At 50.1% G+C, this 15287-nt stretch overlaps 1 protein-coding gene across 1 annotated transcript in view; it reads right to left on the reverse strand.

Annotated features, from left to right (window-relative positions):
- VSTM4 (V-set and transmembrane domain containing 4) overlaps positions 1–8824 on the reverse strand; it is a 118498-nt gene extending 109674 nt beyond the window's left edge. The window contains exon 1 of the mRNA XM_078640974.1: positions 8495–8824. Within this exon, the coding sequence (XP_078497100.1) occupies positions 8495–8549 (55 nt within the window). The 5' untranslated portion in view covers positions 8550–8824. The remainder of the gene's footprint in view (positions 1–8494) is intronic.
- Between the last annotated feature and the right edge of the window lie 6463 nt (positions 8825–15287).

Consider the following 15287-nt stretch of genomic DNA (forward strand, 5'->3'; position numbering starts at 1 on the left):
GCCATACTGATGCGCCCCCTCCATCCTGGGCAGACAGCGCCATCAAGAGGAGGCAGCCCCTGCACCCCAGAGCACCACTGTGGGGCAGACGCCCACCGAGGCCACCAATCGGGGCACAGAGAATGTGACCATACCTGAAGGGGGCGAGGCCTCACATACGGGGACCATCTGTGTGACTCGACCTATCCGGGCCCAGCGCAGACCCGGGGGTCATAAAGGTAAAGCAATAATAGCCGTGATCGTTTATCTAGCACGGACATTAAGCTTTTGACCCACGAATCTGACGCCTTTTACGATGTGAGCGGGCGCTGCACGCAAGATGTGGGCCCTTTGCCAAGAACCGCTTTAAGCTGAATGGAATCCCTCGTGGACAGGTGCAACTAATCACAGTTACTTTTTACAAGCTGGCTCAGCTTTATTAGGGGTGTTTTATTAGAAACACTAATTGGATTATTCGCAAACACTATGAGAGGTCAGTGGTCGAGGATCCACTGCAAAAATCAGTGTGAACCCAGGTGCTAGGTGCCCACCACGGCGGGGCTGACTTAGCCTTCCACCTGCCAGGGGCGATAGCATGAAAAGCATTAAATCAAGTTATAGATAAAACTGGGATGAATTCTAAAACAAATGGTCTATAGTATGCATAATTGACCAAACTTCCTGCGTGTCTTTCTTCCTCATCACTCACTAAGGGCGTGGCTTCAACATCGGCAGGCATTTGTGCCCGTGCAGCGCCCATCCAGCATGGGTGCAGTTAAAGAGACTGACTCCCCCTCTACAATGGGTGTGCCCAAAACGTAGTCAGAAGTACAGGGACTCCTTCTTGTTGAGATATGTAGGACTGCCATTTTGTCATCAGCCAGTACCTATGTGTGGCTTCCCCCGTGTGATCTTGTGCGACATTCCAAAACCAATTATCAGCGAGTGTTGCGAACCCCTGGCTGAAACCATTTAAGATGAATCCCCATTGTAGGGGCGCTTGCTGGTGCTCTACTAGAGTTAGTAGAGTTACTGCCTCCAGACAAGGGACAGTCTAAGTAATTGTCATGACAAGAATGCGCGTGGTCACTGAGTAAGGGGTGCGCAGTTCGACACATTCACAGGCGTCTGGTTGCTCATAACACAATTTGTATTGTATGCTTTTAATACCACCTTTTTCTGTGGTCTAGAATATGACAGTGTTTCTGTCTAATTTGCCATGTTTTTGTCTTAAAGTTGGGGAAATAATTGCCGAGGTCAGTCCTTTTCTGATTTTATTTTTGTAGTGTTATGAAGTACTACAATGTTTTAGCGTGCATGAATCTGTCTGCATCTTTCTTTCCACTAGCCATCTCACCGTTGATAATAAGATTGGGGACCTAATAAGTGCTAAATTGGCAGCTCTCCTATAGCTCCATTCTTTCTGAGCAGGATTAAGAAGCCGCTATACGCCCCCCCGCCGTCCGTGTCTTTCCCGCCCCCCCTCCCGCTTCCGTTCCTTCACGCATCACCACACAACCCTGGCGGCTGAACATGATTCACAATGAATGCGCAGTTACCGCGAGGAGGCTCTGCTTTCACACGAGCGGGCCGCGGGCAGGCCGGAGGAGTAGCCGTGTTTGCTTAGTGCAGGGAGAGGGAAACCCTGCTCTTTCATGGCATTGTATGCAGCACCATAGCAACCCGGAGGCCTGTCTGGTAGCGCAGCACGCAGGCAGGAAGGCAGGGGCAGCAGGCAGGACGCGCTCAGACTGCAAGTTACGGCAGTCTAACTCCCCGCTCTTGCACAAATGAAGGGTGTGCTGCTGAGCGCCCCCAGCGCCCCACGACCGCGAGTCCACGCTTCCGCGTAAATGAGACGGCTGGGAGACCACCTCGGACGGGCTGTCGCAGGGGGCTTCCTACATGATGTGCGAAGTGGCGTAGTGCCAAGAAATGGAATCTGAACAGCTCCTCCAGGCACTCGGTACATTAGGAAGGGGCGCACAACACCGCCCCCGCTACCACCTGACAATGAGGGGGAAAAGGCTGACCACCGGTAAGAAGCATGCCCTCTTATATGGAAACATGCTCAACACTTTTTAAAAAAGAAAAAAATGAGTCTACTTTTCTGACGCTCAGGGTATCTATCATGCCACACGTGTGCCCTGGTGGACATTAATGATATATTGCTTTGGCTCACAGAACTCTTTCCACAAGCTGTCTCTCTTACCAGTGAGTGCTGAAACTTTTTTTTTTACTTCTGTGTTTCAGAGTCGCCAAATATAACAGAGGAAACATTCGTAAGTAAACCAAGACTTTTAAACTCCCTCCCCCCCTCACCCCCCCGCTGGCCGTTCCTTTCCCGCCCCCCCTCCCGCTTCCGTTCCTTTCCCGCCCCCCCTCCCGCTTCCGTTCCTTTCCCGCCTCCCGTTCCTTTCCCGCCCCCCTCCCGCTTCCGTTCCTTTCCCGCCCCCCCTCCCGCTTCCGTTCCTTTCCCGCCTCCCGCTTCCGTTCCTTTCCCGCCCCCCCTCCCGCTTTCGTGTCTTTCCCGCCCCCCACCCCCCCCCCTCCCGCTTCCGTGTCTTTGATCTTTGGGTGTCCCAGTAGAAGACTCTTCCCTCTGCTATTTACGGGTGCATGGTTTTTTACTTGCTTGCAAATTCTGATGTGATGTAATGGGCCCTGCATTTTCGCGAGCTCCAGTGGTGTAATACTTGGAGGTCTTTGTTTTAAAGGGTGTGAGACTGGTTCAGCCTTGCTATTATCTGCGTCGCGCGTTGGTCTGTTAGGTAGGTATCTTCCTTGGCTCCGGGCAGCAATCGTCAGTTTTAAGAGTTTTCAACGAGTCTAAAAAGGGGGTACGTTGGAGAGCTTTCCGACACCTCAGATTTCCTGGTATCAAACATCCTGATGTCTGTAAAACTGATATCTGTATGCCCAGTTTGTCAGTGTTCATAATAGTTGCTATTGTTATTGCTGGCAAAGTTCTGTAAAACTTGCGCCAATCCCGCTTCCGTGTTTTTCCCGCCCCCCCCCCCCCGCTTTCGTGTCTTTTCCGCACCCCCCCCCCTTCCCGCTTTCGTGTCTTTCCCGCCCCCTCCCGCTTCCGTGTCTTTGATCTTTGGGTGTCCCAGTAGAAGACTCTTCCCTCTGCTATTTACGGGTGCATGGTTTTTTACTTGCTTGCAAATTCTGATGTGGGTGTTTGTGTGTGTCATTTGCGAGAGATAAAGCTAGTGGCATTGTAAATGACAATGCCATTTATTTATGTTAAAAAAACATAAATAAAAATAATGTCAAGAGCAATGCCAATAAGACTAAATTTAACAAAGGCAAAACCATTGCATTGTAAATGCTTGTTTAGTCTTTCCTTTCATGGGATGTCTTTTCACCTCTTGGAGACTGGCTGTCACCAGCCCTTGTTGTTAAATAGTCATTTGTGAACTCCTTGGTCATAAAGGACTAGGAAGTGGAAAAACATGCAGTGTTCTAGGACCCACATTTATAAACAACTTCTAGACAGGGGATCTGAATCCACTGCTTTAATCTGTTGCACCGGTTCGGAATAGTTCTCCTTTCAAGTGCGCTCTTCAGACTGCTCTCCAAACACAGCCTTTGTGTAGAGTGATTCTTCCTACAACAGGCAGCACTGAGGCTGTCTCCTGTCTAGGGATCTCACAACAGAGACACAACGAAGTATGAGGTTTCTACACCTGGCTGTCATCAGCAAAACTGAAGGCATTTTCAGGCACAGCCAAAAGGTCAGGCCTCACTTACAAACTGGATCACTACTCACAGGAGAGTCTGCCGATCCACAACTCACCCTTACCATCCACCAAAGGGCAGTGGCCATGAAGAGTAATCAACAGATCCTTGCCAACAAAAAGCCTCATGGAAATTCTAAAGGAAGCCTTGTATCCATCCTCCTTACTTCAGTGTCTGGATTCATTCCCTCCGGCTACAGGAATGCAGGCTATACACTTCCACTATCTGGGAGCACAGTCTCACTCACCCTTCATCGTGTGCTACGACAGGCTCGAGGCATCCAAAATCGCAGGCACGGCCCGTGCAGGGCGTTATACCGGGCGGTGACGTCAGGCAGGGGAGGGTCATGGTGGGGGGTTGTAAAATGCGGGATATGGACCATTACAGGTAAGTACCGGAAAAAAAAAACGAATTTCGTTACCTGTGCTGCATCGCCAAATGTGATGCAGCACGGTCAACAAATTTTGTTTTATTTATTTTTTTCGGTACTTACCTGTAATGGTCAATATCCCGCATTTTACAACCCCCCACCCTGACGTCACCGCCCCGGTATAACGCCTTGCACGGGCTGTGCCTGCAAAATGGATAACACTGCCCTCCATTACTCTGGTTCCCTCATACACAATTTACCACCGTGAATGTGTTATACTTACTACACATACACTCAACAAAGAAACGAGATGCCAGTGCAATAGTGGAATTTTAGAAAGGTGGCCTTATCTCGGTGACATAGGAAAAAAAATGTCTGGTCACACTACTGGTTTTCTTTAAAACACAATAATCTGCTACCAACGTGTTATGCTCTATACTGGGGCATGTACAGTTGTACACTTCCCATGATGAGGGAAAATATAGCGAGCCCCTATAGGCCCCAGGACAGGCCCAGGACTAAGCCTGGGCAAAATGTGTATAATTTTCTTAGTAAAAATTATGTTAAATGTCCCAAAAAGAACAAACTGATGTGAAAAGCTTGTCCTGCAATGTTCTCTATTTCAAGAGCAAAATATGTCCTCACATGCACACATTTCATGCAAAAACTGTAGCGCAAATTAGGCTTCCCTTTCACGCCCCTTCCTAATTGCGATTGGAAAGGGCTTTATAAAATCTAAAAATGCTTTTTCTGAGTCAAAAAATGGGTTCATAGCAAAAGGCCATTTTATATTTGCATAACCTGTGATTTTGAGAATCGCATGGTTTGCAAACTCAAAATGAGTTTCTCCACCATGCCCAATCAGTCTTCTTGTAGTCATAATCAATAAGAAGTGAGCAGTGGTGAATGTCTTGCTCCCTGCATAAACTTACCTATTGTACTGTACTGTAATTACATTTATGTAGCACATACTACCCCTGATGAGGCGTTGAACGGCCTATGCATCCCCCAGTGAGAACCATGTTTTGGGGATGTATCCCTGTCACTGAAATTTAACTTTATGCTTTGCTAATGCCAGCTCTGCTGCCATCCCATCCTACCAATCCGAGCACTTTTAGAAGGGCTCTGGATGTGGCTCACTCTTGAAATGATGTTTAATGAAGCATCCACTTGGCATTCTCTTAATCACTTGTTTGATCCGTTAATAGTATTGTTTGGAATCTTGCTTCAGGTCTTTAAGTGCGGTTCCATGCTTCTCTTTGATGGAAAATCTGTGTTGCTACTAATAATCTAGGATTCTGGGATGCAAAAATACAGAATTTGCTGACATTGCCAAAATGCGCGTGTGGTGAGGGATCATATGGTTTATTTCACATATGAATGCAGCTCCGCTTGAGACCTTTGTTAAAATGTAAGAGAAGGGACCCACAGCTTTTCTTGGGAGTCTGCGGCCAGCGCTTCCAAGTGTTGGGTTGGAAAATTCCAAGTTTGCCTAGTCTTGATTCATGCCTCGTTCTTGCACTACCCTACACTTATTGCCTCATTATGGCACCCTTAAAGGTTATTTTTCATTCTTGGTTTTCCCTTTAACACTGTTTTTCCATCTTTCTCTTCCTATTTCTTTCTCCCTTTTCTGTCTTTCTCTCTGTTGCTATGGGTCAGAATCTAATGATGAAAAGTAAGTTCTGGTCCACAAAAATGAGTGCTGATGCCCACATCATGCACTCATACAAAGCATGTCTGCCAGAAGATATGATTATTTTGAGTGTTTTTGGTCTGATTAAGTTCTCACATCCCTACTTTTGGTGCCTAGAGCCGCTATGTTATGCAGCGTGCAGAAAATATAAAAAAAGTGGAAACCAGGCTTGCAAACTTTGAAGTACTCAGAGGAGACATTCCAGGAAGTTCACTGAGGAGGCTGTAGGAAGTTCTGGACAAGGAGGTGATGCAATGTGGCTGGAGAACCCACATTCTTTTCTCCTGTGACCATCAGAATCTGGATTGGCGGGTGGTGGCGGAGGAGGAGTCACACTGTAGTTATTTGGTGGCACAGGGGACCCCGGAGAAGGTGTTTTATTTTGAGGTGTATCCTTAAGGAGAAGGGGGTGATGGGAGATGGGTGATACGGTTAGACCCTTCTGTGTGTGAGAGTGATGTCAGTGTGGTGGGCAAGACATTAGTGTAGGGGGTGTCCTAAGAGGAGTTATGAGTAGCGAAGACAAAAAGGCTTTACATGGAAGGTCCTTGGCGGTGGCGGAAGGGTCCGGTAAGGGGAAGGCTGTTACTTGTGAGGTTCCTAAATAAAATGGGTGTTGTTAGGGTGGGATGTCGAGGAGCCTGTGGGAGCTTTCTGGAGAGATAGATAAGCAATGGTAGTGATGGTGAGCGGGTGTGTGCAAACAGCCTACCCTTTTCAGCCAGTGCTCTGTTTTCTCCAGCACCAGCGTAGACATTCACCTGCCTTATGGCCACTTGGTAGGAATGTGCTGCACTGTGCCCCGTACTTCTCAAACTCTATGTACATACTTTAGCAATGCTTACCATCCCTATCATGACAATTACATATTATGTACTAGGATTTTTGATTTTCCTTCGGGTATTTGTATACTTCACAACCTTCTGAGTCTCCAAGCAGAGTGAGAATGGGTTGTTTGACGGGTGAGCCCATTGAAATTAATGGTGATTACATGTTTTTGGAGGGTGATGAAGGTGTTAAAGTCTGGTGAGTCCCAGTGCTTAATTTGGGCCGGTGGTGGTGGAGCCCACCAGCACTCATTTTTTGGCTCCAGCACTTATCTTCCCTCATCAGGGACGGACCAGGCGCATGAGAGGGGAAAACCCAGGAAAGAAGGATGAGAAAGACCGAAAAAACATAAAAAAGGAAGAAAGCAGGAACCTGCAAGAGTGAAACAAAGGGGCAGAGTTTGGATCTGTGTGCCTGTCCCATGGATGCTAATAGACGCGATTCAGGCTTCAGACTCCGGATTTATTTAAGCCAAAAATGGCTTTATTTTGGCTGTTTCCTACCTGAAATTGAAATTGTCGCTTCTTCAGTCGAAGTCAATATGGGCAATACATTTTCCCATTTTTTTTTATCTCCAACTTTACTCTTCAAAAATGTATTGGCAGAGTTAAAAATTCTCCTTTTCACAGATGTTATCCTAACTTAAGACTCTTCGATTGGCTGGTTCCTTCTGAAATTGCCTCTTCTTCAGTAGAAATCAATTGGGGAAATACATTCTCCCAAATATTTTTTCTTTATTTTTTAAATCTCCCACTTAACTCATCTAAAATGCTGCCAGGCATGCTGTCGCACATGTTCTCTAACTTAAGACTCGTCGAAAAGTAAGACGAAGGCAACTTCATCACTTTGAAACAGAGCTGGTTCGTAGCAACAGAGAGAGAAGCAGACAAAGCTGGCAGACATCGATCCGAGCTGCACAGTAAGGGGAGGGGGCGCGGGGAGGAAAATAAAGGGCTGAGGGAACACTTGTTGCAGTGTTTCAAAACCCGACAACAAACCTCTGCCCCTGGAGGCAGAGCATCCCGCCTCCCGGGTCCTTCTTTTACCACTGCATGTCCCACCCTCCCAAACCCACTTTCCGTACCCCCAGTCCACAGTGTGACACTGAAAGGAAAATGACTAAATCTTTCCTAGCACTTGAGAAATGGCGGGCACAGCCCCTCGAGTCTTAAAGACCCCAACTGCACCCACCCTCTCGCGGATCCCTGCGACGCCTCTACGGCTTTTAACACTCCTTTGTCGCTATTCTACCAGCCCCAGAACTTGGGACTTCACAGCAGTTGCTCACCCCCCCCCCCCCCCCCCCCCCCCCCATGTCCTCTGGAAGCTCCTCGACACGCCAGCCTTCTGCTGACGTATGACAGCCCCTGGACCCCTCAGCCCACGAAAGCGCTGGACCTACAACAATATCCACACATCCAGGGCACAAGTCTTAAAATAAGAAGTGGGGGGACGCTGACGTCACAGGAAGTGACCTCATGAAAGGTGGCGTGCACCATCTGACTCGTTGCCTCCCCTCGCTCACCCCTTAGATGCGATGGCATCAGAGAAGCCAGTGCATGAGAGCGCGTTCTGAATGGGCTCCGATCTCGCCCCAGAGAGGCCAAAGAGTGAATGTGTGGCTCCAGTAATCGATCTCTCGGTAAAATAAGTGGGGGGAACACCGTCCACCCGCGTGGTACCCTGACTCAAGCCCTGCGCACGTCCCCTCAACTCTACTCCGTCATCCCCGGTAGCCCCTCGCCCGCCCACATCACACACTGGCACCGTGTGAGCCCCATAGGACCTCAGCCGGGACCCTCGCCCCCAAGACCTCCCGCGGGCCCCTTGACCTCTCAGGTTCCACGCTCACCCCCACACACGTCCTCTCTTACCTGCCGCGACGAGAGCTTCAGTCAGGAGAGACAAGTTCACCAGAAATGTGGGCATTGTCCGGATCCATGAACGGCAGCTCTCCGTGGAGGGGGGCCGAGAGGGGGGGCACTGCTGAGGAGGGAAGGAGGGCCACAGGCAAGGGGGCTAGAAAGAGGGGGGGCAGTGCTGGCAGAGGGGGTCCTGATGGCAGAGTGACGCGGAGGGGTCGCTGCTGACGTCACGCGGAGAGGGGACGCTCTCGGGCTGGCCCTCCTGTCAGAGTGGCGCCAAGAGTGACAGTCCCAGCAGCAGCTCTCTTCAGGTGACCGCGCCGCTGCGCCAGCCCCGCCTGCTATGGGATGTGCACAGCCCAGCAGAGGATCAGTGCCGAGAGAGGGAACGAGGGAGAGGGGAGGGGAAGTGTGCTACAACTTCTGGGAGGCAGGAAACATGTGTAACAACAACTGCAGGGGGAGGGGAGGGGTCACAACTTCAGCCACAGAGAGAGAGAGAAGCGAGTGATTCCAGAAAGTGCGTGACAACACCAAGCACAAGTGTGGGAACAAAAACTCTAGGGGCCGAAAAGGGGGGAATGCATGCTAAGAGGAGTAATAATGTCTACATACAATACGTCAGCTAGAGGGGTTTGGAGAGTTTAACAGACTTTAAGGCATATAAAACCATGGACTACATCATGGGTACTCGCAAACATTTCCTGGGGGAAGGGGTGAAAAGTATTTTCTGTGGCATGCCCAAGGGCCGCACCGAGGGTGGCTTTTTGAGGGTCGGGATGATGAAAGGTAGGCCTAGGTTTAAGTTTAAAGTTTAAGTTTTTATTATTAGGCATAGTTAATTAAAACCATTGCATACATACATTTTAAAAGTATAATCAGTCACATTACATTAATACAATAAAACTATGAAAAAGTTTAAAATAACACATTTATGTATGCGTGAAACTTTTAAGATAATGTCAATAGGTGCATATGTCCCTAGCACAAACGGCAGTGAGTCTATTAAAGGCAGCTCAAAAGGAAGTTTCTTTTTAAACTGGCGAAATGATCCGTTAAGACAAGTCGGCAACTTGTATCCGATATTTATAGCGTTCCGATTCCGTTGTGAGAGGCTGGTATTACAAGGTGGCGCAAACAGTTCCCAAAGATGTAACTTTTGCAGATAGGCTTTTCAGCTTTGTCACAGTAAATGCAAACATTTTTATGAGGCGGCAGTTTAGCTGTACAAAGGATGGATCGAAGCACAGCATTACTGCCTGCCTACAGGTGGGCCTAGGGGTATGAAAAGCAGAAACATGCTGCCTTCGCGTGACTTCTGTCTGCCAATAACGCTCTATTCTCAAGCACCAAGAATTAAAGACAAAGCATTATCTTCTAATGTAAAACATGAGAGGGTTAAAGATACTACTCATCTGGTGGCTGAATTGCAAAATGTGAAACCATAAAACCTGGTATCAGTCCCGGCTTCCCCACTTGATGAAATTGTGTGATCATAGGCAATTGGCTAACTTCACTTTGCCTCCCATTTCTTCATTGCCACACATGAGAGCCCCTTAAAATATATGATTTCAGGATGTCTGCGATTCAGAAAAGAGGGTGGTGATGAACAGAGTGTCTGAATTAAGCAGACCACTCTTACCCAGTCCAAAGATCAGGGCTTGATCCATCACCGTTTTTTAGCTCACTGCACCATCCCAGCTCAGAACCTGGCTACATGCAAATTAGTCTGTTCTTGTCCCAGTGCATGATGGGAACAGGGCAAACCAAACTACCAAGCCAATTCTTATACTGGGAAGGAAACAAGCTTCCGGGGACCGGTTTCTGGCATTTCAGCCGTCGTCGGACCGGCTTGCTTGAATCCTGATGGTGCAATGAGCAAGGGACTCACATCCCCGGAAGCTTGTCTCCTTTCTGGTGTAGAATTGGCTTGGTAGTTTGGTCTGCCCTGTTCCCATGATGCACTGGGCCAGGGACAGACTCATTTGCATATAGCCAGGTTCTGAGCTGGGATGGGGCAGTGAGCTAAATAACGGTGATGGATCAAGCCCTGATCTTTGGACTGGGTAAGAGTGGTCTGCTTAATTCAGACACTCTGTTCATCACCACCCCCTTTGCTGAATCGTTCAGGATGTCTGCAGCACAAAACCTTCTCTTGTGTTTTATTTAATAAACTATAATGTTGTTCCAATCATATAACAACGAAGGCTACACACAAGGTGCACCTGACAGATTAATTGCCTCTTGGTTCACTAATAACATTGCTTTCAGAATGGGGCGGCATAAATGTTTCATGATTATGTTTGAAAACAATCACTGGTAAAAAATGCCTCTCAATGCAGTGATATGCTCTGATCTACTAAGGGAAAACCTTCATGCATGTGAATAAAATACACTTTTGTGTAGTTTACCAAGAGTTTATCGTGTTTTTACATGTTTAGTGCAAGATGTCTTTAAAACTAAAGGTGTTCCTAAAGATAGTCTAGGACACCTTCTTTTCTTCTTTACCGTTATTTTAGTTAACAGGTAAATCAAGTATGCCGTTTGTTTCACAGCTTTCTGAATGTACCTGCTCTGTCAAGTGAATAGCAGCCCAGTGTTGCAGTTCACCTGGGGGCCACAATTAAAGGTCAGGAGGGCCGCATGCGGCCTCTGTGCCTTATATTGAGTATCCCTGGACTAAATAGAGATTGGCAAAGAAAATGTATACATTAGGAATTATGATGATAGGGGGGTGTGTAGTAACTTCTGAGACACAGGGAGACAAGACAAACGCCTTCCACCTCTTTCCATGAATTCAAGTTCTTATTTATTCTATCTTCTTCTCCATAACCTTTGGCACAAGATCTCGGCACGGTTTAATTGCAACCATAACGTAAGAGCAAAGGCAGCTCCTGAGGCTAAAGCACAGAGAGACCAATCAATCAATCAATCACTGCATTTATAAAGCGCGCTACATACCCGCGAGGGTCTCAAGGCGCCGGGGGGGGCGCTACTGATCGGAGAGCCAGGTCTTGAGGAGTCTCCTGAAGGCCGGCAGGTCCTGAGTCTGTCGTAGGCTGGTGGGGAGAGCCTTCCAGGTCTTGGCGGCGAGGTAGGAGAAGGATCTGCCGCCGGCGGTGGTTTTCCGGATACGAGGAACTGTGGCAAGGGCGAGGTTGGCTGAGCGGAGGTTTCGGGTGGGGGTGTGGAAGCTGAGTCGGTTGTTGAGGTATGTAGGTCCGGTGTTGTGTAGGGCTTTATGTGCGTGGATGAGGAGTTTGAAGGTGATCCTCTTGTTGACGGGGAGCCAGTGCAGGCCTCTTAGGTGGGGTGTGATGTTGCTGCATCGGGGGACTTTGAGGATCAGTCGCGCCGAGGTGTTCTGAATTCGATGTAGTCGTCTCAGGAGCTTGGTTGTTGTTCCTGAGTAGAGGGCGTTCCCGAAATCGAGTCTGCTGGTGATGAGGGCCTGGGTGACGGTTTTTCTCGTGTCAGGAGGGATCCATTTGAAGATCCTGAGAAGCATGCGGAGGGTGTTGAAGCAGGACGCGGAGACGGCGTTGACTTGCCTGGTCATGGAGAGGGTGGAGTCGAGGATGACCCCCAGGTTGCGTGCGTGGTCTGTGGGTTCCGGGGCTGTGCCTAGCGATGTGGGCCACCAGGAGTCGTCCCAGGCTGATGGGGTGGGTCAGAGAATGAGGACCTCCGTCTTGTCTGAGTTCAGCTTCAGTCTGCTGTCCTTCATCTAATCGGCTACGGCCTTCATTCCTCTGTGGAGGTTGGGTTTGGCGGTGTGGGGTCTTCGGTGAGGGATATGATCAGCTGGGTGTCGTCGGCGTAGGAGATGTTGTTGAGGTTATGTTGTCGTGCGACGTGGGCGAGCGGTGCCATGTAGATATTGAACAGCGTTGGGCTGAGGGAGGATCCCTGTGGGACGCCGCAGATGATCTCGGTGGATTTCGAGCGGAAGTTTGGGAGGCGGACGCTCTGGGTTCTGCCGGAGAGGAAGGATGTGGTCCAGGCCAGGGCCTTCTCTTGAATTCCGGCGTCGTGGAGGCGTGCTGATAGGGTGCGGTGGCAGACTGTGTCAAAGGCTGCTGCTAGGTCCAGGAGGATGAGGGCGGCTGTTTCTCCTTTGTCCATCAGGATCCTGATGTCGTCAGTGGCGGCGATGAGGGCGGTCTCGGTGCTGTGGTTGCTGCGAAAACCGGATTGGGAGGAGTCCAGGATGTTGTTGTCTTTGAGGTAGCGGGTTAGCTGTTTGTTGACAATCTTCTCTGTCACTTTTGCCGGGAACGGGAGCAGGGAGATGGGCCGGACCTTTTTAAGGTCCCTGGGGTTCGCATTGGGCTTCTTCAGAAGGGCGTTTTGAAGTCCTTGGGGTTCGCATTGGGCTTCTTCAGAAGGGCGTTGATCTCGGCGTGCTTCCAGCTTTCCGGGAAGGTTGCTGTCTCAAAGGAACTTTTGATTGTTTTTTGGAGGTGGGGCGCGATGGTTGTGCTGGTTTTGTTGAAGATGTGGTGAGGGCAGGGGTCAGACGGGGATCCGGAGTGGATGGAGTTCATGATATTTATGGTGTCTTCGTCGCTGACGTTGGACCAGGCGGTCAGGCGGCTGGTGCGGGTGGTGGTCGCAGGGGTGGTGGACTCGGTGGTGGGTGCGGGGGTGTCAGAGTTAAAGCTGTCGTGGATGTCGGTGATCTTGCGGTGAAAGAAGTTGGCCAGGGAGTCGCACAGGTCTTGTGATGGTGGGATGTCGTTGGTGTTGGAGCTGGGGTTGGAGAGTTCTTTCACGATGCTGAAGAGCTCTTTGGTGTTGTGTGCATTGTTGTCTAAGCGGTCCTTGAAGGCGGTCCTCTTGGCGTCCCTGATGAGTTGGTGGTGTCTGCGGGTGGTTCTCTTGTGGGCTGTGTGGCTGTCAGGTGTTCGATCGTGCAGCCATTTCTTTCCGACAGGTGCGTTTGGAGATCCGGAGGTCTTCGGTGAACCAGGCGGCTTTCTTGTTGGTGTGGATGGTTGTGGAGGTTTTGAGAGGGGCGAGGGTGTTGGCGCAGTCGTTGATCCACTGTTTGAGGTTTTTCTCAGCGGTGTCTGGGTTGGTGGGGTTGGTGGGTGGTCTCAGGGCGAGGGTGGTAGTCAGTTGGTCCTTGGTGACCTTGCCCCATCAGCGGCATGGTAGCTGTTGGGTACGGTGGTGTATGATGGGTTTCCTGAGGGTGAAGTGGACGCATCTGTGGTCGGTCCAGTGGGGTTCGATGGTGTGGTTGAAGGAGACGTGGGGGCTGGTGGAGAAGATGGGGTCCAGCGTGTGTCCAGCGGCATGGGTGGGTGTCGTCACGAGCTGTTTGAGTCCGAGGTTGTCGAGGTTGTCGATCAGGGCGGTGTAGTTGGCGTCGTTGTTGTTCTCGATGTGGAAGTTCAGGTCCCCGAGGAGGATGTAGTCCGTGGAGGCGAGGGAGTGGGTGCTGACGAGGTCGGCGATAGTGTAGCAGAACTGAGGTCATGGTCCGGGAGGTCTGTAGACGAGTGTTCCTCTGAGGGTGGTGTTGGGGTCAGTGTGGATCTGGAAGGGTATGTGCTCGGCGGAGGTGAGGGTGTTGTCGGTGTTGATCGAGATTCTGATGGTGTCTTTGTGGATGATGGTGATTCCCCCTCCCATTCAGTTGGTGCGGTCTCTGCGGGAGATCTTGTAGCCCTGTGGGATGGCAAGGCGATGTCTGGTGCTGAGGTGGCATTCAGCCAGGTCTCCGTCAGGAAGGCGACGTCGGGGGCGGTAGAGTCTAGGAGGTCTCAGAGTTCGATGGCGTGTTTGCGAACGGAGCGAGTGTTGAGGAGGATGCAGCGGAGGTGGTTGGGCTCTCTGGTTGGTGGTTTGGTGGGCTGGATGCTGGTGAATCTGCAGTTCCGGCAGGTGAAGGGCCCTTGTGTGCGCTTCGGGGTGGCCTGGGGTGGTCTTGTTCGGTGTTGAGTGCGTGGAGGGTGCTGGAGTCGTAGTGCAGTCTGGTGTTGGGGGGGCGTGGGGTCCAAGGGTCCTGGTGCTGGGCACGGTCCAGGTGCGGACGGGCACAGACGGGCTGGCCTTTGGCGCGCCTTCAGCACGCCAGCGGCGCGGCCTCCATAAGAGGCGAATTGGGAGGGAGGGGCAGCTGGGAGATGGGAGCGGGCGGCCAATGGGCAAGGGCGGGGATACAGAAAGGAAAATGGGGGCGGGGCCGCGAGGGAGCAGCGGCGAGGGGGCACAGAGGGCAGGCACGCAAAAGGACCGCCTGGAAAATACAGTAAAAAGCAGTACACAATAGCAAAATACAGTAACCAATAGCAGTTTACAGGGAAGAAAACACAACAAAAGGAAAGGTGGCAGTACCGGGGGAACACCAGCGGCAAACCCTCGGCAGCACTCGGGCACCTAGGGAGACGTGCGGCGTGGGGAGTGACCTGGGGTGTTTATTCTATTGGTAAACCTGCACTTACTGATATTTTATTCAAATTACTCTGGTATCCGGTTGTGAATACATTTAATGATAAAACTGAGAAAATATCTGTCCAGTGCATATAACCTTACTGTTCCAGACCTGGAAGAATGTGGCAAAACTCCAGACGACCTTGCTAACTTTCTGTTCCTGCTTATTTGCACAAACGTGGCTGAGGAAGTAAAACACCAGCCAGAAACACATCATAAAAATCAGATGCCAGAACTACTGTATGCAAACTGAGAGGTGATCCTCTTGCTGAGGCAACAATGACCTCTTACCCTGAAGTCGCCGCCGGTTGACGTTATGGTTTTGACGTTTGTACTGGGACATCTTTGAAGCTTGAGAGGA

Source organism: Lissotriton helveticus, chromosome 5_1 (assembly GCF_964261635.1).
Source record: "Lissotriton helveticus chromosome 5_1, aLisHel1.1, whole genome shotgun sequence".
NCBI lineage: Eukaryota > Metazoa > Chordata > Amphibia > Caudata > Salamandridae > Lissotriton > Lissotriton helveticus.